This window comes from Carcharhinus amblyrhynchos, chromosome 9 (genome assembly GCF_965287045.1).
Source record: "Carcharhinus amblyrhynchos chromosome 9, sCarAmb.v2.hapA, whole genome shotgun sequence".
Lineage (NCBI taxonomy): Eukaryota > Metazoa > Chordata > Chondrichthyes > Carcharhiniformes > Carcharhinidae > Carcharhinus > Carcharhinus amblyrhynchos.
Genome location: NC_137332.1, coordinates 80,845,055 through 80,866,580, shown reverse-complemented (window position 1 = coordinate 80,866,580; position 21,526 = coordinate 80,845,055). Strand labels below are relative to the sequence as shown.

At 43.5% G+C, this 21,526-nt stretch overlaps 1 protein-coding gene across 1 annotated transcript in view; it reads left to right on the top strand.

Moving 5' to 3' along the window:
- The first annotated feature begins 15,124 nt into the window (after positions 1 to 15,124).
- Positions 15,125 to 21,526, top strand: part of LOC145347959 (neurogenic locus notch homolog protein 1-like) — a 158,424-nt gene continuing 152,022 nt past the window's right edge. The window contains exon 1 of the mRNA XM_080195979.1: positions 15,125 to 15,452. Coding sequence (XP_080052105.1) covers positions 15,389 to 15,452 — 64 coding nt within the window. The 5' untranslated portion in view covers positions 15,125 to 15,388. The remainder of the gene's footprint in view (positions 15,453 to 21,526) is intronic.

Sequence of the window (21,526 nt, the reverse complement as noted above, 5' to 3'; positions counted from 1 at the left end):
TCTTTCTTGGGTACACCCTTTGCTCATAACTTGATGATGGCCCATGTTCAGAGGCCTCTCGTCAGCCCCTTATCACAAACAGCCAAGCTCCAACCACTGCACAAACCAGTCAGCTGAATTTTGGTGATTGGAAGCCTCCAAACAGAGAACTAAATTGACTAGCTCCAATCTGCCATTTGCACAAGGCTTCACCATATGGACAAGGCAACCTGCTGAATTCCCAGATTACATCGTTATCTATTCGAAAGAAACAAATTGTAAAGCAGAGTAGGATTGCAACCAGGTCTGCAGTAGTGCAGTGTGTGACTCAAATCATACTGGAGCTGTGGAGTGGTATGGAGAGAGATTATAACAATGCAATGTGGAATTTGCTAACAGAGGAAGAACATGTTTAGAGGCAGAGAGAAAGTTCCAATTATTATAAACTGAACCTCTTCCACAAGCAACAGTGGGGAAGAGATGAGGACCCATTTCATGTACATGTGTGAGCAATGGCAAAAGAGACAATTGACATTGGAATAAAATCAGGCTGTGTAAATATTAGGCATACAGGACTGATCAGATTGAATTATGTCTGGGCTATATTTTTCAGTTTATTATATCATTGCTGGAAGCCATTCATTAATGTTTACCTAGTGGTGCAGATGGTTATCCGTGTCTCAGCCAAACAGACTGAAAAGTTCCCAGTTTCTGTTCAGCTCTGTGCCGAGGTAACTGAGGCATTTTTTTCCTATTCGTTCATGAGATGTGGCCATTACTGGGTGGCCAGCATTTATTGCCCATCCCTCATTGCCCTTGAAGGGGCATTGAGAGTCAACCATGTTGTTAAGGCTCTGGAATCACGTGTCAGCCAGACCAGGTAAGAACAACAGATTTCCTTCCCTAAAGGACATTACTAAACCAGATGGGTTTTTCTGACAATCGACAATGGTTTCACGGTCAGTGGTAGATTCCAGCTACCATGGCAAGATTTAAACCCTGCTCCCCTGAAGATTAGCTGAGTTTCTGGATTAACAGTCTAGTGGTAATGTCACTGGGCCTTTGCCCCTCCAGCTGGAACGCAACAAGTGGCCGTCCTGGGATAAAACAAGGGCAAATAAGCTGGGGTAGCAGGGAAATAAATTTTTAGTCTGATAAAACAACAGTAAAATATTGTGGATGCTGTTCTGATGAAGGTCAGCTCTGTTTGCCATTCATCAACAATGCCACCTACCTGCTGAATATTTCCAGCATTTTAAGAGTTGTACTGCACCTTGCTAAAAAGTGTGCAAGTGTGGCTGTCAGACAATTCAGGATAAGGGCTCAGTTACAATGCACTTCGTGGCTGAATAACCCACTGTCTCAATGTCTTGGTTCAAGTGTGATAACCATTCCATTATAGTGCTGGCGAATTGCCACCCCAGCAAGGAATCAGCCGTAGCACAGGGAAGAAGTGCAAGGAAAACATTGTTCTGTGACTTTTAAACACACTCTTTTTCCTAATTTTTTCTCTTTAGTGTTTTTTCCTTGTTTGCTTTCAAAAGAAGTTTGAAAAAAAATGAATTTTGAAAAAAGAAACAGCATCAAAAGTCTGATCCAAAAAATTTGAAAGCCATTATTTCTAAGAATGTATGCTGAATCAGTGTCTGTCTCAGTCCTGGCTTTCAGTAACATTAGGCCTTATCCCGACTGACAGCTACTCCCTTTCTTCACATTTTGACTGCAGGCTGCGGCGTCTGTTGTCGCTTATGTCATTGCAGCATTCTTAGCATCCTCATTGTGCTCCCTTTATAGTCAGAGTGCCATTCATCTAGGTAGATATTGGGAACAGATGTTTCACTGGATATTTCAATCCTCAAACACCCAAATGATTGTCCAGTGGCTTGCTTGTCTCCTTAGAGATTGTGAGACAGAGGAATTCTCCAACAATTTCAGACATGGAGCTCTGGAATTCCAGCGCAAGGAAAGAGGGAATCAGGACAGAATTGCCTCTGTTGTATTATTATATAATGCTGTGACTACTTAAAGGGAACAAATTTTGCAGAATTAGGACGTTCGTCAGAAGGGATTGATCAACTTGTGCATTCTCTTCTTTCTGCCTTTAATGTCATGTTTGTATTCGACCACAGGGGAAAAGAAAGTGTTGGAAATGGTGACATTATGAAGAGGCCAAATCAACTGGTAGCTGGAAGGCAAAAACCTTTAAATAGATCTTTTAGTGGGTGTTGAAGATGTAGAGACATGCTTCACAGCCAATTGTGATGGGGTAAAGAGACCAATGTTTTCTCCTTGACCCATTCCTATTTCCAGCCCCCACTCCCGTCCTCTCCCCCCGCCTCAGTCCCTGCCCCCCCTGCAATTTGAACAGTCATGATAATAGACTTTGGAAAGTTACAATGGGTAGGGGATCACCTTTGCAAGTGCTGTGCTGGTAAGGTTTATTTGGCAGTTTCTTGAACAAGAGTTCCAGGAAAACAAAGTTAATTCAAACGAGACTGCAATTGAACCATAAATGAACTTCTGGGCTAAAATAGCACAGAGAGGATCTCTCTCAGAGCTACAGCATTAAAATAGCACAGGGAGGATCTCTATCAGAACTACAGCATTAAAATAGCACAGGCAGGATCTCCCTCAGAGATACAGCATTAAAATAGCACAGGCAGGATCTCTCTCAGAGCTACAGCATTAAAATAGCACAGGCAGGATCTCCCTCAGAGCTACAGCATTAAAATAGCACAGGCAGGATCTCTCAGAGCTCAGCATTAAAATAGCACAGGCAGGATCTCTCAGAGCTCAGCATTAAAATAGCGCAGGCAGGATCTCTATCAGAACTACAGCATTAAAATAGCACAGGCAGGATCTCTCAGAGCTCAGCATTAAAATAGCACAGGCAGGATCTCTATCAGAACTACAGCATTAAAATAGCACAGGCAGGATCTCTCAGAGCTGCAGCATTAAAATAGCACAGGCAGGATCTCTCAGAGCTACAGCATTAAAATAGCACAGGGAGGATCTCTATCAGAACTACAGCATTAAAATAGCACAGGGAGGATGTCTATCAGAACTACAGCATTAAAATAGCACAGGGAGGATCTCTCTCAGAGAGGAAATTAAACCCATGTGTTTTTATACCAGTGTTTCTCTCTGTCTCTTCCCATTCTTCCTTCCTCTTCACCTCTTTCACAATCATACTCTCAGTATCTTTTAAAGAAGCATTGAGAGATTTTGATGATTTCAGTGCTGAAATAGAATTTCTATGTGTGATATTGTTTTGATCAGTGGTGTACAGCTTCAGTAGTGATATAGAACATCATCACTTCCCAGTAACTTAGAGATGGTTATGAAATAGTCACTTATATAATCAGTTCATGTTACCTCACTCAACAGTGATTGGCACAGTGGCATAGTGGTCAGCACTGCTGCCTCACAGTGCTAGGGACCTGGGTTCAGTTCGCAGCTTGGGTCACTGTCTCCCCGTGTCCGCGTGTGTTTCCTCCAGGTGCTCTGATTTCCTCCCACAGTCAGGTTCGGTAGATTGGCTAAGTTACGCCTTAGTTTCTGGGGGACTAGTTAGTGTAAATGCATGCGGTTATGGGGATAGGGCCTGGTGAGATTGTGGTCGGTGTGGCCTTGATGGGCCCAATGGCCTCCTTCTGCACTGTGGGAGTCTGTACCACAGTATAGAGTATGATGCTTGCTTTAACAGACCTAACTGTTTTGTTAAGATTGCGGTTGCCATTGTGCGTCAGGTCAAGCCATTTTGGCCTGCGACTTCTGGACTGTTGGTTCAGCCCCACACAGCACATGCCGTAATTCCTCATACAGCAGCAGGGCATGACACAGTGTTTGAGAGGCTTGTACCAAAGTAAGTTTGCACTGACAGACAGGATTCTCTCAACGTGCTGCACTGCTTGAGTAGCACAACAGGCTGGAAGATATCGATGGTGGTCATTTTATGGGATTCATGCTGAATGCCCAGGCCTCCTGATTGCTGGCCATCTGACCCCCTCACCCCACCCTCCAATCGTTGGCCTCCCAGACCTCCCTATGCCAATCCCACCCCTCCTCAGCCAGCCCCAACTCTCGCCCCAATGACCGACCCCGACCACTCCCTTCATACGCCCTCCCCCACCTCGCCTCTCCCCCCCTTCCCCCCAAAGAACCGGCCCACCAGCAGCCTGAACCCCACTCTCCCTCCCATCCCACCAATAACCAGCCCTGACCTCCCTTGCAGAATACTGTTCTGGGCCCACTAATCATATGGAAGTGCTTGCTGCCCGGGCCTTTGCACGTCTCCCAAGCTAAGTTTTTTAGTCTAATTAGCTCCATACCAGAAATTGGCGCAGAGTTGGTTATCGTATTAAAATGAGCATTTCCATATGATTAGCGGACCCAGGACAGTATTCTGCCAGGGAAGTCAGGACTGGTCATTGGTGGGGGAGGAGGGAAGGAGGGGGTTTGGACTGCTAGTGGGTTGGGGCTGGTTCTTGGGGGGATGGGAGGGTGGTCAGACTTCTGGGGGAGGGGATGGTTCGGGGATGGTCATCGGGGCAGGAGTCAGGGCTGGCCAAGGGGAGACCGGGCCTGGCCAAGGAAGGTCTGGGAGCCCAATGATTGGAGGGTGCGGGGGTTGGAAGGCCAGCGATCAGGAGGTTGGCAATGGGAGGGGTGGGGGTGGCCACTGCATATATAGCGAGCTTCATCCTGATAGATCAGCGCATGCACAGTGGCCCGCTCAGCATCATGGACAGGAATAGACCCTGCCCCCTACTTTCCAGACTGAATCCTACTGAAGCACTCGTGTAGAGCTCAGAGAGTCAGAGATTTGCTCTGAACTAAAGAAATGCTGGGAATTACCCCTGCATGTTTGTAACTTAGGTTTTTTTTAGGAGAATCCCAGCTAACATATCATCACCATCCACATTCTCGCTAGAAGGTGACTTGGCGACTGTAATACTGAATTACACTCAGCTACAAAAGGATCTCTTTGTTCAGGCATGAAAGAGACAATGGGCTACTGACTCCAAAAGACAGGAGGCACATCCTGTGGAAGGCAGATTAAAGAAAAAAAAGACCGCAGGTGCTGGAAATCAGAAAGAAGAACTGCAAAAGCTGAAAATAGTCGCCAGGTCAGGCAACATCTACATAGAACATAGGACATAGAACACAAAAGCACAAACAGGCCCTTCGGCCCATAAGTTGCGCCGATCATATCCATATCTACCAGGTCTATCTATAACTCTCAATCCCATTAAATCCCATGTACTCATCCAGAAGTCTCTTAAAAGAACCCAGCAAGTTTGCCTCTACCACCACCGATGGCAGCTGATTCCACTCACTCACCACCCTCTGAGTGAAAAACTTACCCCTGACATCTCCTCTGTACCTGCTCCCCAGCACCTTAAACCTGTGTCTGTGGAGAGAGAAACAGTGAAAGGACAGAAACAGTTAACATTTCAAGGCAATAATCTTTCATCAGAACTGAGAAAAGTTGGAAATATAATGGGTGGGATTTACTGCGTAACTGGCTGCATGTTCCACCACGGTGGGAGATGGCCTACCATTGGTAGAATCTTGTTCTGCTGTTGTCAACAGGTTTTCCTGTTGAATGCACCCCTTGTGAAACTTGCATTGAGAGTCCACCATTGGCAGGACTAGAAGATCCTGCTGGCATCAATGGCTGGAATGTTCCAGCCAATAAGTTTTAAGAAAGTGAAAGGAAAGGATGGGCAGGAGAACAAAAGGGAAAGTTTGTGATATCGGGGAGGACAGGACAGATTAAATCTCAAGAGAGGTCAGAGTGCAGAACCAAAGGGAGAGGACATGGAACAAATAAAGAGATGAAATATAAGCATATAGCTAAAGTGAATGGCAGAATAATGAACGATTGCCATCTGATAAAATAATAAAGAAGAGTAAGAGTGAACATGAAAAGGAAACAACATGAAGCAAATATTGTGGAATAAAATTATTGAAGAATGTGTAAATCACTTTTTCACTCGCAAGAAATGTTTGGGGCCTTGATCGGTGAGGCTAGAGGAGGTAAAAAGGCAGATGTTGCATCTCCCTCATGTATGAAAGGGAGATGGTGTATTGGGGGTGATTGAGACTGTGGTATTATGGAGGCAACAGTTCCTTCAGAATGCTGAAAAGGGAGGGAGGAATTGATATGTTTGGTGACAGCATCATGCAGGATGTGCACAAGGCACAGTTCTTAACCAAGCTAGTTGCAGTTGAAGCTGCCAAAGTTCATTCCTGTGTGGACTCCAGTTGCATTTCATGTGAATCTTAACCTGCATACCTGCTCACATTATTGGGACTCAAAATGGAGATAATTTTTTTCACATCTGCCAGTGAGTTTAAAGACACCATCTACGTGTTGCTTGTTTATCTAAGTTGCCATTCCTCACGAATCCTGACAGTAAAAGTCATTTGGCTGTCAATCATGAGGCTAATCAAAGCTTAGCTCAATTCTGTCCCAAAATCTACATCTCTTAGAGGTTGATGGATCCTGGTTCGGAACAGGATATTCCTGATTTCCCCTCTTCTCCCAAACCTGTCCTGAAGCCCCTGTGCACAACTGCAGCACTTATAACACCCCCCAGATTGAGGTTACGTGATTGAGCAATGATCAGACTGACGACCTTTCTCCTACGTGTAACTGAGAATCATACCAGAAAATGCACTTGGTTCCTGAATAATCTATTGGAGCCACTGGATCATTTGCTTCTAAATCGCTTGGATCCTTGAATGTGTCTTCCCACTGCCCCCTCCACCCCCACACTAAAATCTGAAAAAAAGGTTGATGAAGAATTTTGTACTCGCCAAACTAATTCGGAAGATATCTACTTTGAAAAGAGAGTTAGATATCTGGAACATAGTTTGTACTATGTTGCATAGTGGCTTCCTTCTGGCCTGTCTGATTCTATGAACAGGAAGCTGATTAAAAAGTGCGATATTGCTACACTTTTTTGAAAACTTGTTTTTCCAGTGATCTCTTCTTGCATGAAAATTCTGACTTTATGCTTCCAGAATCTCACTCAAGTGCCAGCACTTCACATGTGAGCTTGATTGAACGTTGAGGATCAATGGACTATTTGATTGTGGACTGCAATGATCCCAATTCTATTCTTACCTACGGTGAAGATGCACAGACATGTACCGTGCTCACAACTGAGGACAATTATCACATCCCATCTACTGGCCAGCTCAGGGCAGCTAAAACTCTGCACAAAGCATGGGTTGAACCTGACACCTATTTGCAAGATTTTATTGTTTTCACTGATTTTGAGGAACATGCAGAAATCAAAGGAAACGTTACACCCACTTTGGTGACAAACTAGGCTTGCTTTGTCACTTAAAGCAGTTGCTTATTACTCTATACCTTTGATTCTTTTAAAGGTGAAATGTTGGGGGTACTGGTGCATCTTGCTGACTTGGCTATCTATCTGTTCCAAGGAAGGAAAAGGGTTTGAAGATCAAATTCCTGACAATAATTGAATGCACCACCTAGTGGTTGGACGAAGAACTGCTGTATCATTTCAGTGTCATTCAAATCTTGGAAATAAATTCACAAATTCAATATTTGCTTAAATGCTGTGAATGGCATCTTATCTGGGTTTTATTTTGTTTAGATTTAAAATAAAAATAATTATCAGGATGTAGGTGTCACCCTAAATCTAGCCTTCATTGCTCATCTCTAGTTGTCTGGAGAAATTGGTAGTGGATTGCTACTTTTTGATTGGAATGGCTTGTCACGCCACTTCAGGAGTGGGGGAGGTAAAAATAACTTACATTAATGGGGAGGTTGGAGTCCAATATGGACCAGACCAGGTAGTGAGGTGTTCAAAATTATGAGGGATATACTTAGGGCAGATAGAAAGAAACCTTTCCCTTTGTAAGAGGGGCCAGTAATCAGGGGCATAGATTTAAGTAAAGGGCAGGAGATTTAAAGGGGAATTGAGGAAAAAGGTTTTCACCTAGAGGGTGGTGGGAATCTGGAATTCACTGCCTGAAAGGGTGGTAGAGACGGGAAACCTCACAACACTTCAGAAGCATTTAGATGAGCACTTGAAATGCCAAAGCACACAAAGCTATGGGCCAACTGCTGGAAAATGGGATTAGAATAAATAATGCTTGATGGCCAGCACAGACAGGATGGGCTGAAGGGCCTCTTTCTGTGTTGTAAAACTCTATGGGTGGGAACTTACAGCCTCGCTCATCCCAAAACTGTAAAATCCCGCCCAAGGTCAATGGACCTTTCCATTGTCTGCCCCTCGCCTGCTCCAACTCCCGTGGCAGGCGGCACTTTAAATTTCTGATCTATGACTCTATATCCTTCCGTATCTATCAGCAAAAAAGATAGATTTTTTCCTCAAGCTGCCTTGCTGGCGTTTGAACTCTTTTTCTGGATTATTAGCTAAGTTCCCTCTTTTTCTGTCTGTTAGTCTCGTGTCCTAGCTTGTGCCAAAGTTCCTGATCTTGTCAAAAGTCAGTTACTCTAGCCCTTTAACTAACAGGAAGCTTAGTGGATATATGTATATGTACATGTGTGGTGGAAGTGGGAGGGAAAACAGTTATTGGCAGACTGACATATTTTGAAATGAGCTCCAGTGCCATTTAGGCAATGTTGCCAAGTTTTCAGGAGGATAATAAAGCTAATATACGTGTGGGGAAAGTTCAGGTGTAAGACTGTAAACTTGAAAGAGCAACCCCGTCTGGGTCCCATATTGTCCATTGAATTTGCTTCCACTGATCAGAAAAATGTTGCACCTTGAGAAGAAGTGAGGACCCCATCACCATAGAAACCACCCAGTTCCGACAGCAAGCTGCTGTGCTCATGCATTTGAACTCCTTTAAGGGGAGTGGAGAGCAGGCTGAGAGACAGGAGGTGAAAAAAAATTTATACAGCTGATCTCTATTGAGAATTATCTTTCACTTTAATTCGGGTAGAGGCTTCTCCCTTCAGAAGGCCTTTACATGAACATAGAATTATCCCTTTGGAATACAACTGCCAGTCCACAACCTCAGTCACAGGTGAAAATACTGAGTGATGACCAAAGAAGTGAAGAATTCCTGTGAAATGTTATTGATGGCTTATTGGATGAGTACTCCATTTGGAGAGTAGGCTATAAATGTCATGTAGATGTCTGGTGTGTTTCCCTGTTCTGTGTTTAATCACTTTGTAGCAGCGGATGGGAGATGGGTACAATAATTGGTTTCAGTCTGAGCACTATACAGTGATTTCTTATCAAAGATTATTAGAGATAGACAACTACTACTGGTCCTCCCAACGACACTGAAATTCCATGAAAGAACAAAAAATATGTGGACATTAGGTAAGGAGAAAACGTCCCACACCTCTACCCTCACCTGAAGTATAACTTGGTCCAGGTTCATATGTGAGAAGGCGGTTCTGTTGGATTAACTAATCCACATCCACTGAACTGTACCTCAGGTGAGAAGGGGAAAGGAGAAATTGCAGGAGTGAAAACAATTTATTGATTTTTTTGAAACAAATGACTGATTAGCCAGAACAGATTTTGTTCATTAGGTATCAAGGCAAGCATTTCCAACACATTCGTTTTTGTTTAACTTTATTTTGATTTGAGTAACTTTTTTTCCTCGAATTCTGCAAGCACCAAAAAAGTTAGTGTGCTGGTGTCACAGAATTCTCTCTCTTTTCTGAGTATGGCCTTCTCAGAACTAAAATTGTTTGGTAAACTTGTTTTGAGAAAGAAGAGATACAATGTTTGCTGTAATGCCATATTTGCTGTGATTTGTGCCATTGTATCATGGATTTGCAGACAAACTAAGAAGCAAAACTTTGTCACATGCTTACTTACAAAGGCAGTTGGGTAGATTTTAACTTTGTGCAAAGTGTGGGTGAAGCAATTTGTTAGCCTGCATTAAACCTCTCCTGATTTTGAAGTGAATGGAAATTTAAATTAAGAGAAGTAAAACAGGCTAACAATTCACTATCAGCCTTTTTACATCATCAGACAATCATGATGGACCTTTAAATCAACTGCCAATGACAGTCTTCCAGTCGAACTCTGTGGCATTCATATTCTGGTCGCCCAGATCTGATTAAAAGTTGAATTAGTCACAAGTAGGTTTACATGAACACTGCAATGAAGTTACTGTGAAAATTGCCTAGTTGTCACATTCCGGCACCTGTTTGGGTACACGAAGGGAGAATTCAAAATGGCCAATGTGCCTAACCAGCACATCTTTCAGACTGTGGGACGCAACTCCACACAGACAGCGACCCAAGCCGGGAGTCGAACCCAGTTCTCTGGCGCTGTGAGGCAGCAGTGCTAACCACTGTGCCGATGTGCTGCCCTGTACTGTACACTGCGGCAAAGAGGTTCATTAAGATTAACAGGTCCTTGATGGCGCTCCTTCACTTCGGGAAAGTATTCTCTCTGAATGGACCCTTTCCTAGGCCTCTTGCAGAGGAAATTATGGATGGGTTGTCTTTGTGTGAGCCTGGCATCGGAGTGGCACTGTTGGCTTATGCTGATGACTTACTCCTCATGTTCATGTGAAGGATGCTCGAGTGCCAGGCCGTGTACTCTGTCATGTCCTCTGCCATGATCAAATGGACCAAGTGTTCCAGACTCCTGGGTGGACTTTGCAGATGGACCCCCCTCCCCCCATGAAGAGTTCAGGCCTTTCACCTGGACCAGCCTTCTCTACTTGGGAATCCATCTTTGCCTGGCTGAGGAATCCTGGCCGATGAATTGGCAAGAGTTGGAGGCCAAGGTGGCCTGAATTGCTGGACAGAACTGCTCTGAGTTCTGTCTTACGGGGCTCGAGTTCTCATCATAAACCAACTGATTGTCTTCATATTGTGGCACCAGCTGGTCACTTTGACCCCTCCCCCTAATTTTGTCACAAGCATCCACAGAACAATCATACAGTTCTTCTGGGACAAAAGGCTGCACTGCGTCACTGCTGAGGTTCTGAATCTCCCACTTAGAGAGGGCAGTCAGACGCTGGTGTGCCTTCACACTGAAGTGGCAACCTTCTGCTTTCAGACCCTGCATTGAGCCCCCTCCTTCATGATTTGCCCTGGCAATGTATTTCTTCTGCTAGGTGCATGGTCTGAATTATAATGTGCAGCTTCTGTTCATAGACCTGACAGGTTTTTGGAACTCCTTGCAGACATTGCCCGTCTTTTACTAGAACCTACTCAAATTCTGTCTGGCAGTGGCTGCCAGACAGACGGGCTGTGGCTGCTGTGGTAACCAGGGTCAGGGACATGCTGGGTGGCAGAGGAGTGGGCAGGATGACACCCCACAAGTTTGCTCAGCACATAGTGTTGAGTGTCTGGCTCACAGCTGATGCCATCCATGACCTCAAAATGGTCATGCTCAGACCCGATGTCACTCATGGTCTCGAGGAGGCGTAGCAAGTGGGGTGGAATCCCATTTGAGCATACTCCTGCTCAGACAACTTGAAGTCTAGACGACTCCAAGGGCTGGAGCCCCACAGCCTGAGCTGCCTCACATAAACACCTTATGCTTCCACACCCTCACATGTTACCCAGACACGCCTTGGCATGCCTTGTTGCCAAGTCCCCAGTGGAAGTTCCTTTTTAGTTATTTAAAAAGTCTTTTATTACTGTTTTGTTTTTACTTCAGCTCCATGTTCCTGATATGCAGACACCTGGTGCAGAGGGGCTGGGGAAGGAGTAGGACCTCCTTGTGAATCTGCTCTTGGTTCTTGTCGTCAAAAGGTCCATGCGGCAGATGACCAAGGGAGTCATTCAACCTGACTGTCGGCCTCTACTGCAGCTACATTCATGGCTGGGTGTCCCTGGAGAGGGAATGTGTCACATCCACTGGCACCATCGAAGTTTCTGATGCTCACTGGATACTGCATGGACCAGAGTACATTATTGACCCCTATAGTCACCTTTTAATTTGGTGTTGTAAGTTTCATTTTTTGTTTTTTTTATTGGGCAGTCCCACTTTAAGGGGCTATCCTTCTTGCTTTATCTCTCAGTTAATTTATTTAGTTTAATAGGTGATCCCTATATGAGTGGCAGCCTTCCAGTTAAAATCCAGAATGGTGATGCTTAAAATTCTCCTTTCTTAATGTATTGACCTGGACAGTCTACCTCTTAGTCACAATGTCTCAGGTCTCAGCTGACATTCCGGTATGGTGCTGAGGGAATGCTGAATTGACAGGGCTGCCAATTATTTACTTGTTATAGTGCATGCAAAAGATCCTAAGGCACAATCCAAATAACAGTTGTCATTGGCTGTCTCTCGATTCAAGGATGACATTTACTCAGGTTCACGAGTTTCCACCATGGGTCTTCATGTGACTGAATTAGCCAATTCTCGACCTGCAGATCTTGGGGCACATGTGGCAGGATGCCCCATTAGGTAGTAGGATTCAGAGTGCAGGATTTGCCTCTTACTGGTCCCCTGGTATTCTGGGCAATATTCACACCTTCATCAGAAAATAAACTGATTTTTTTGTTGTTCATCTCATTTGGACCTTGTAATACCCAACTACTGCCAAACTGGTTGCCATGGCGGCAATTCAAAATGTCTTCATTGAGTGCAAAGCACCTAAGGAAGTAATGGGGAATTGTGCAATTACAATTTCTTAACATTAAAGGATATAACCTTGGCCAATTACTTCACTGAGAATCATAATTCCCATGGTCCCAGTAGCTCGGAGATTAAAGGATGTGTCTGTTTCCTGGCACCCATCAAATTTCTCTCAGTAATGTCCCAAAATGACACACGTAATGATTTTCAAGGGTAATCACTGTCATTATCCAGATAAATGTGGTAAACAGAAAGTCCTTAGGAACAGCGATGAGATGAAATCACATTTATGCCCCATTGTTGGATGGGTCATTTGCAGACCATCTAGCTTTGGTAGTTACTGCAATTGTGGCACATTCAAACCTATCGTTATATGGGTGTAGGTATTGTGAAGACAGTGGGTCCTAAAAATATGCAATCTCCTCCCCCCCCCAACCTCCCACCCTAAAAGGCTGGGGATCAACTGGAGCTATAAAGGTTGAAATTGGCAGATTTTTGTTAGGGCAACGAGTGACATAGGGCTAAAAGGAGTTGAAGTGCAGATCAGTTATGATCTAATTGAGTGACAGAGCTAACTGGCTGACTCCTGTTCTAATGTTCTGAAACAATTAATAAAGTTAGCAGACAGCTGGAAGAGAACCAAATTGTGAGGTGTATCAGTCATGTCATGACAGAGCATGACATTCGATATGCCATTTGACTTCAACCAAATTATCTCCCAAAAATAAAACTCAAAATAACATTTTATGCCTTAGTGAAAGTTGATCAGCTTATTTCCAATAATGAAATATTGGGAAAGCTGAAGCCATTGTTTTTGGTTACTGCTCTAAACCATGTTCCTGAGCTATCAAATCCATTCCTCCCTTATCTGAGGGTAAGCCTGTCCGTAGTGTCATATTTGATTCTGAGATATGTTTCTGACCTCATATTCATGCCACCCCCTAAGACCACGTATTTTCATCTCCATAACATCACCTGACTCCACCACTGCCTCAGCTCAAGTACTTCTGAAATACTCATCCTTGTGCCTTTGTTACCTCCAGATGCAGTTATTTCTATACACTGCTGGCTGGCCTCCCATGTTCCACCCTCCACGAATTTGAGCTCATACAAAGCTTTGCTGTCTATGGTCTTAACTCGCAGCCAGTCCCATTCCCCATCACCCTCTGGTTCTCTGATCTACTACGGGCTCCCTGTCAAACAACATCTCTGTGATCTGGTCTCTCCCCATCTCTGTACTCACTTCAGCCCCACAACCCTTGAGTACCTGTACTCTTTTAATGTTGACCTCTTGTACATCCCCAATTTTAATTGCTGTACAAATGAATGCCATGCAATCACTTGCCTAGATGCCAAGCTCTTGAATTCCATCCCTACACCTCTCTAGCTCAGTCTCCTTCTTTAAAACGCTCCTTAGAAGCTATCTCTTTGATCCAGCTTTTGGCCTTCTGACCACTATCTGTCTGTAGTGACATAGAAACATAAAATATAGGAGCAGGAGGTGGCCATTTGGCCCTTTGAGCCTGCTCTGCCATTTATCATGACCATGGCTGATCATCCAACTCAATAGCCCAATGCTGCTTTCTCCCCATAACCTTTGGTCCCCTTTGCCCCAAATGCAATATCCAGCGGCCTCTTGAATATATTCAATGTTTTGGCATCAACTACTTCAGGGATCATACTTCTTCAAATTAATAGAAAGAGTTACAGAATTATAGCATCTCTACAGTGCAGAAGGAGGCCATTTGGCCCTATGAGTCTGTACTAACTCTGCAGCAAAGCAACCCACCCACACCCTATTACATAACCCCACATATTCACCCCACTAATCCCCGTAACTTTCACATTTGGGGACACTGACGGACAATTTAGCATGTCCAAACCACCTAACTTGCATATTTTTGAGCTGCGGGAGGAAACCGGAGTATCCGGAGAAAACACGGCGAGAACATGCAGACTCCACACAGGCAGTCACGCAAAACTAGAATTGAACCTGGGTCCCTGGCACTGTGAAGTAGCAGTGCTAACCACTGAGCCGCCCTGCCAGGCGCCTTGGGGATCGTTCATGACATTTAGGACTTGATGTAAATATAAGTTGTGGCTGCTTAATTCCATTCTCGAAAATAAGTTAAAACAAAACTTCCAAAAACTATTTCTATGCCTCACAGTCCATTCACAATTCTGCTTGGTGGGCAGCAGTTTGTTGGAGATGTGGATTGGAGGCGGGGGATGGGGGGAGCGAGGAATCAATCTGGCTTTAATTCTGAAATAATTGGCACATTTTTAAGCAAAAAAAACTTGAAGAATTAAATACCTCCGCAGAAAGGCGGAAGTTAAATAGTTCCTCCGATTTGAAGAAATCAAAGATGTGGATGAAGTTAATGTCTGGGCTGGGGAGGGTGTGGGATTGAGGGCGGTGCTGGAGCTGGCGCGGGGGGGGCGGAGGGAGGGAAGTGGGGGGAGAAAGAAAGGAGAAGGAGAAGAAGAAGAAGGAGGAGGGGAAGCAGAGGGCGGGGATTTACAGCGGGGCTAGCGGAGGAGTGAGTGAGGCGGTGTCGGAAAGTTACTGCCACTTTCCAATGTCGCCGAAGTTTGGAGTTGGAGAGTTCGGGGTTGGCGGCCGCGCTCCAGAGTCGCCTCAACTTTAAATCGAAAAGTTTATTTTTTTTTGTGTGGGTGGTGGGGGGAAGAGGACGGAAAGAAAAGAACCCTCTCTTTACACCCGCCCACCACCACCACCACCCCTCCTTCCCTCCCTCCCTCCCCACTTTCCCTGATCTGCTGGAGGTTTCTATGAGGAAGGAGCGTTTGTTGGCTGACAGGAGGGTAGCTGCCGAGAGATGGGAGCCAGCCGCTTGTGGAGGAATCTATGGGGCGTCCTGGGGGTCGTTGCTGTGTGTGGAGGTAGGTGAGGGAGTGGGAGATGTTAGAGAAGGAGGTGGTGGTGGTGGGGAGCGACCACCCTGGGCCGAGAGCCAGGCTGTCGCTATCCATCCCCCCCACCCCCCCCCCCCCCCCCAACCTTTCCCCATAAAAACTTGTGACAAAACTTTGATCGCGGTTAAAGTTACCGAGAAAATCAGTCAAGGAGATAGTTTTTTAAAAAAAAGGCATTGCCACAGCGATGCAATACCGACTGCCATCGCCGCCTTCCCTCCATTTGTGTGATTACAAGTATTTTTTCTTGGGGGGGGGGGTGGTGGAGGGTAAGAAAAACTTTTTTTTTCCTCCAAATCATCGGCAAAGTTGATGTAACTTTTCCCTGCTCATTCAGCGCGCTTCTGGGGCTGCAAAGGGTGAAGGATCCTGTCACAAACTCCTCTCCCATTGTTAATATTTCCCTCCATCCAGTCTGATCAGGCTGCTGGAGGAGTTGACTAAAACTTCTCCCTCTCTCTTCACTCGAGTGGCAGATTCTTAACACCCAAAATGAACTCCGCCATCCATTTCCCCATCTTTGAAACAAAATCTCTGCGACAGACCGAGGACTGAAAAAAAAAGTTTCGGTTTAAGAACGGAAAAAGTATAACTTTTGTCCAAACTGATGAGAAGGGGTTTGGTGCCCACCCCAAACTAAACCAATATATTTACTACCCCACCCCCCCGCCTTTCCCCGTCCTCCCCATCCTTACATTATTAACTTTTGCCCGACAGGGTTAGTTAAAACTTCTGCAGTTCGGTACTATTTGCACGATGCAGAATTCAAAAGCGACCCTTACACAAAAAAGTTTGGCAGCGATGCCACATCTGGATTGGGACTGCGCCTGACTTACTGTCTTAATTTCTCTCTGCTTGACGCTTGTGCTTTCCCGAAACTCCTCTGTACTTTTCGTTTTTTTAAAAAAAAATTAAAAAAGGTCATACAAACTATAGAAATTTTATTAACAAAATGTGTTGGTGTCAGGAAGGGAACCGAAAGATCGCACGGTGCAAGTGACAATGTGGAAATTTTATTAGTCAAAAGACCGATGATTCATGTTTGCATTAGAAGTGGTGGTGTGTGTTATAACGTTTTACGGTCTGAGAAGAAACGGGGTGAAGTGGCATGGCAGCACTTTCTGTCATGAGCTTGCCTGCGAGGAAGCCCATTCATTAGTTGTGAGCGAAGTTGACTTTGTGGCTTTTTAAAAAAAAGAGGGGATGGACGCTTTGTGTTAGTTGTGTTGGGATGGTATTAATTGGTATGCAATGGAGGTGAACGTTTTGTGAGGTTTCACCTGTGCATTGTGTCCTTTCCTTGCATCAAGACAGCAACATCTGTTTTTTTTTGTTTGTTTGAAGTTTGTGGAGAGTTTCTTTTGCTGCACAGCTTTGAACAGTGGATGTTTGATGTGTTGGGTCATCGGTCCAAAATGCTGTTGACTCTACCCAGATACACACACAAGACCCACATGCCGAAACACTGATTTAACTCTCGTTGAAAACGTGAGTGCACCGTGTGCTTTTATGCTGTCAAATGGGTTAAGCCTCACAACATGTTTCTCAAAAAAAAAAGTTGTGAAAATTAAAATAAGCATTTGCGGAAACTCCCTGAGCTACCAGTAAATGCACCATTCACTGTGAAATAAGAAAGCAACACTTGTGTTTGTGCAGTATCTTGTCACGTCATTGGAGTGTCTTGGAGCACTTGACATGATTTATTTGGAAGTTCAGTGGCTGTTGTTATGGAAATAAGGCATCGGCTATTCTGTTATCCATGTATCCAAATTGTGTTGAGATGTTTGGCCTAAATCAGGATGGTAGGGCTACTATGTAATGAAGCGCCTGTAAAGTCAGTTTCCTGAGTGAGTGTTAAAATTTGAATGCTGTCTGCTGATCTGGGGTCCAATAGTTCAGCATGACACCAATCCCAAGCAAGTCTTAAGCAAGGACAGAAAGTCTCAGACCATGCTGAGTTAGGTGGGGTGTTCCATTACTTTAAATGTATGATATAAAGATGCATTATTGTTGACCATCCTTACTTTCCAGCCAAGTTGACAGATATATTTCACCTTCTCCTTTTAAAGTGAGAGAAAATACAGACAAAGCAGGACATTCAAATGCCCCATGTTGGGCTGAGTGGAATAAGTTTTATTTAATGTATGACACAAAGTCGAATAAAATGTAGGAATGTAATTTTAGTTAAGTGTCACCGTTTTAATATCCTGTTCATTACTTTCCTGTTATGTTGAATTTGTTTATCTATTTTTATCACTTCATTATTGTTACGTTTGCCTATTTTTAACCCTGTTCTTTAGTCTATATACAAATTATTTTACGTAAATCACTTTTTGCAATTCAGCCTTCAGGCTGTGAAGGTGTTTCTTGAATAAAATGCTGTTATTGCTAAAATATACATCTGTCGTTGGAGGTGAGGGAAGTGTGACATACAGGAAGTAGTTCAACGGGTAGCCTTTTCTACGATTCTTGCTTTATAACCATAGGAATGTGTAAAAAGGAAGATTAGGTTTAACACCAATGCAGTTTTGGTCTATTTCTGCAAAGGTTTGAATATGTTTTGTGTTTGGTTCACACTTGCTACATTCTTAGTACAGATTGACTATTGCACTTCACACAGTATGGTCAAATGCTATGAAACGATCATAATTATAATTATTGACCAGTCATTGAGCATTGTCCTGAGCGATGTTTAAGCCAGACAGGTAACAGTTGCAACTCTCAAGTTCGCTGCTAAAATCATTTGGCTTTTGTAAGATGATCTGTTTCTTCAAAAGCAAATGGGGAAAGGCTAAAAAGGTGCAGACTCTTTCCCCTAATTTTTGTCTATATTTTTGCTTTGTGTCTCTTCAGATAGTTTATTGCTTCAGGAAGCTTATGTGCCTGCTTGAGTCATCGTATATTGCCGTGCTTGCAGAAAATATATGTTCTTTAATGGAATGTTCATTATATTGTTAGGATACAAAAGGCATTTTTAATTAACTACTCGGAGCACATGTCAATGGGGGACAGCTGGGACACTGGGGTTGCGAGGAGAGCTATGAGGCCAAGTGAAGTCAATAAATTCACTTAATAAAGAAAACCTATATATCTCAGTTTCAATTTCAACTGGCTTGGATTCTGTTTACGTTGTTAAGGTCCAAAGACTTGAGATGAAGCAAGGAATGGGTGGAGCTGCATCATGGGAGGTAAAGACACATTTGGAAATAATACATCCCATTTCTGCAAGCTCAACTTGGCTGTGGCTCTGAAGTAACTGGATGACACTCATGATTAGCCTCCAGTACTCCACTTCCCTTCCCTTGCCAGTGCATGTGGTATGTGCTGCTGTCTTTGAAAACCCCTTACCCTCCCCTGGTTTTGTTATTGGTTTGAGGTGGCTGTGATAATGGTACTGTTCAGGTTTTGTTCCCTAAAGAATCATTTGCATTTGTTTTATGACGATCCAACAACTTGATGATTACCATTACTGGAATTTATATGACCAAATAAATTTATCTTTTAAATGTGTCCAAATGTCAGTGAGATTTGAACACAGTCTCTAGATTACTGGTCTGGAAACCTACTTCAACAGGGCACAAGAAAAGAATTATAAAATGCTATGTAATATAAATACTGTGTGTGAGGCTTCAAGAAAATGCCAAGAGTGGGTTTAGAATTCAACTCAACCCCTTTTTTGTTTTACCTAGAGTTAAGGGCTTGATTCAGCAGGTGGTGGCAGCATTCTGACCCTTTTTACGTATGGCTGTTTTCTCCAGGTGAGTTTGGATGGACCAAGTGCAGTTGAAAAATGGGACTTAAGGCGGGGGTGTAAAGACACATTCTTTGTTCACCTGTTCCCACACAGCAGCATCATCCAGTTGGGAGTTACTGTACTCCTCCAGGAGGAGAATGGACTCTGATAGGTTATTGTAAATTGGGGAAGGTTAGAAACTAATTTCAACATTCTTTCTGCAGTTCAGCCCACTGGAAAGCAAGGTGTAACTTCGCTCTTTCATGTTGCCCAGTAACACATACAAGAAACATAGAATCCCTACCACGCAGAGGAGGCTGTTCGGCCCATCAAACCTGCACATACAACAGTCCTAACCAGGTCCTACCCCATAAACCCATGTATTTACTTTGCTAATCCCCCTAACCAGGGACAATTTACATGGCCAATCAACTTAACCCATATGTTTTTGGACTGTGGGAGGAAACAGAGCACCCAGAGAAAACCCATGCAGATAAAGGTAGAACGTGCAAACTCCACACAGACAACCACCCAGGTCAGTGGCGCTGAGAGGCAGCAGTGCTAACCAATGTACCATCATGCTGCCCTACTACACTTGGGCAGAGAGGACTTTTTTTTGTAAGAACTGGCTTAAAATAAACCAAGTTATGTTCTTCATCTAAAACAAAACAATAAGCACTTTGAAGCCTAATTACAAAGGCATGCAAGGGCATTTGAGTTAGTTACCTTTGAGGCTAGTTGAGCATTGGTTGGACAAGGCGAATGAATGATGGAACCCTTCAGATGATGTTAGAGAAGAGAAAAGGTATTGAAGTCATAGACCTATTTCTCAGAAATCGTGAGGAAAAAATACATGTCTGATTAGTGCCTTGAAAATTAGTGGAAATAGAACCAGAGGCCGAAGAATTTAATGGAATAAGCAGAGCTTGTGTTGTCGACCTTGGCAAATACCAGGAAGTAGACTGCGTTGATCACCAATTTCCAGAGCAGAATGAACATATTATATGTCCTGGTTATACAGGGACATAGGAATTGCTGGACTAAAGAAAATCAAGGTTCTTCATTTTCCACTTTCTACCATCATGTACTTGCATGATCCAATGATAATGTATTTGTTAGATAGTCATAAGTGTTTACCAATTGACCTGCAACATAACAGACATGAGGTGAGGAAAATCCCAGCAGTGGGAACAATGAATCCAGTCACCTTTTGCCTTTTGGGCATTTAGCATATTTCATGTCTCATTATTCATATAATGAATTCCAAAATGTTATTTTCTGGAAGAAGTCTATGTAATTTGAATGAATCAATACAAACTGGTTCCACCAATCAGTGAATTATGGGGAGGAAATTCTAGTGGTTCCTTCGAAGCATGAACCACCATTATATACAAACATGTGTAACACAATCCTTCAAATGACTTTGCACCATTGATATTACTGGAAGAAACTTCCTCAGTGGTTGAGGTGATGTATTGTAATCTGGTTAAAGAAGCAAATTGCCAGTTACAAACCTGGAAGGAGGGTTACAATCAGTGCCAGCTCCCGTAACTATTCTTTCCCAATTCCTCAAAAGGGGATATAGTGATCACTTCTGTCATTTTATCAAAAGAATACCGACTATCAAAATGAACATGAGGATAAACTGCCTTTTAGACGCTTTTTTTTATCTTGATGAGCTAGTTTTTACTTTTGGAGTGCGATCCTGATCATGGGTCACTCGTACTTTGCTTTCTTTCAGATCAGCCATGGTTTTTATCACTAACTGATGCTTTTGTGAAAGTGGCAGCAGAAAGTTCCAAGCCAAAAGTAGGAAATTGTAAAGGCTTCTGTACTCTAAACTTGAAGACTGGTGCATTGGGAAGTGATTGTCAGTCTGTTAAAACTTAGGAAATCATTACAGATTTAAGAAGTAATGGGCTAAAAATGGAATGCTTTTTTAAGTTTTTTTGAAAAATCTAAATCTTCACCAAACATTTCTGTCAAATGTTGTGTAGCAAAGTCAAATATCAGTGAGAGGAGCAGGAATATAGGAAAGAGCCAGTGGCATGAGTGAGGGACAAGTGATTTGTGAGAAATAATGGTTGGCACTAAGTCAAGGATTGACTTTTTTTTGAATACTAACCCCAAAAATTCAGGACTGCAAAGCGCAACTTTTTGACCACCAAAAATATTCCTGTCGTGCTCAAGTGACTCAGCTGGCAGATTAAGCATGTGGTGTGGTATTGAGCTATTTAGACCAGGAAAAGTCCCAATTTAATTTCAGTCATTTACATTCTGTAAATTGATCTCAGCTGGGACAACAATG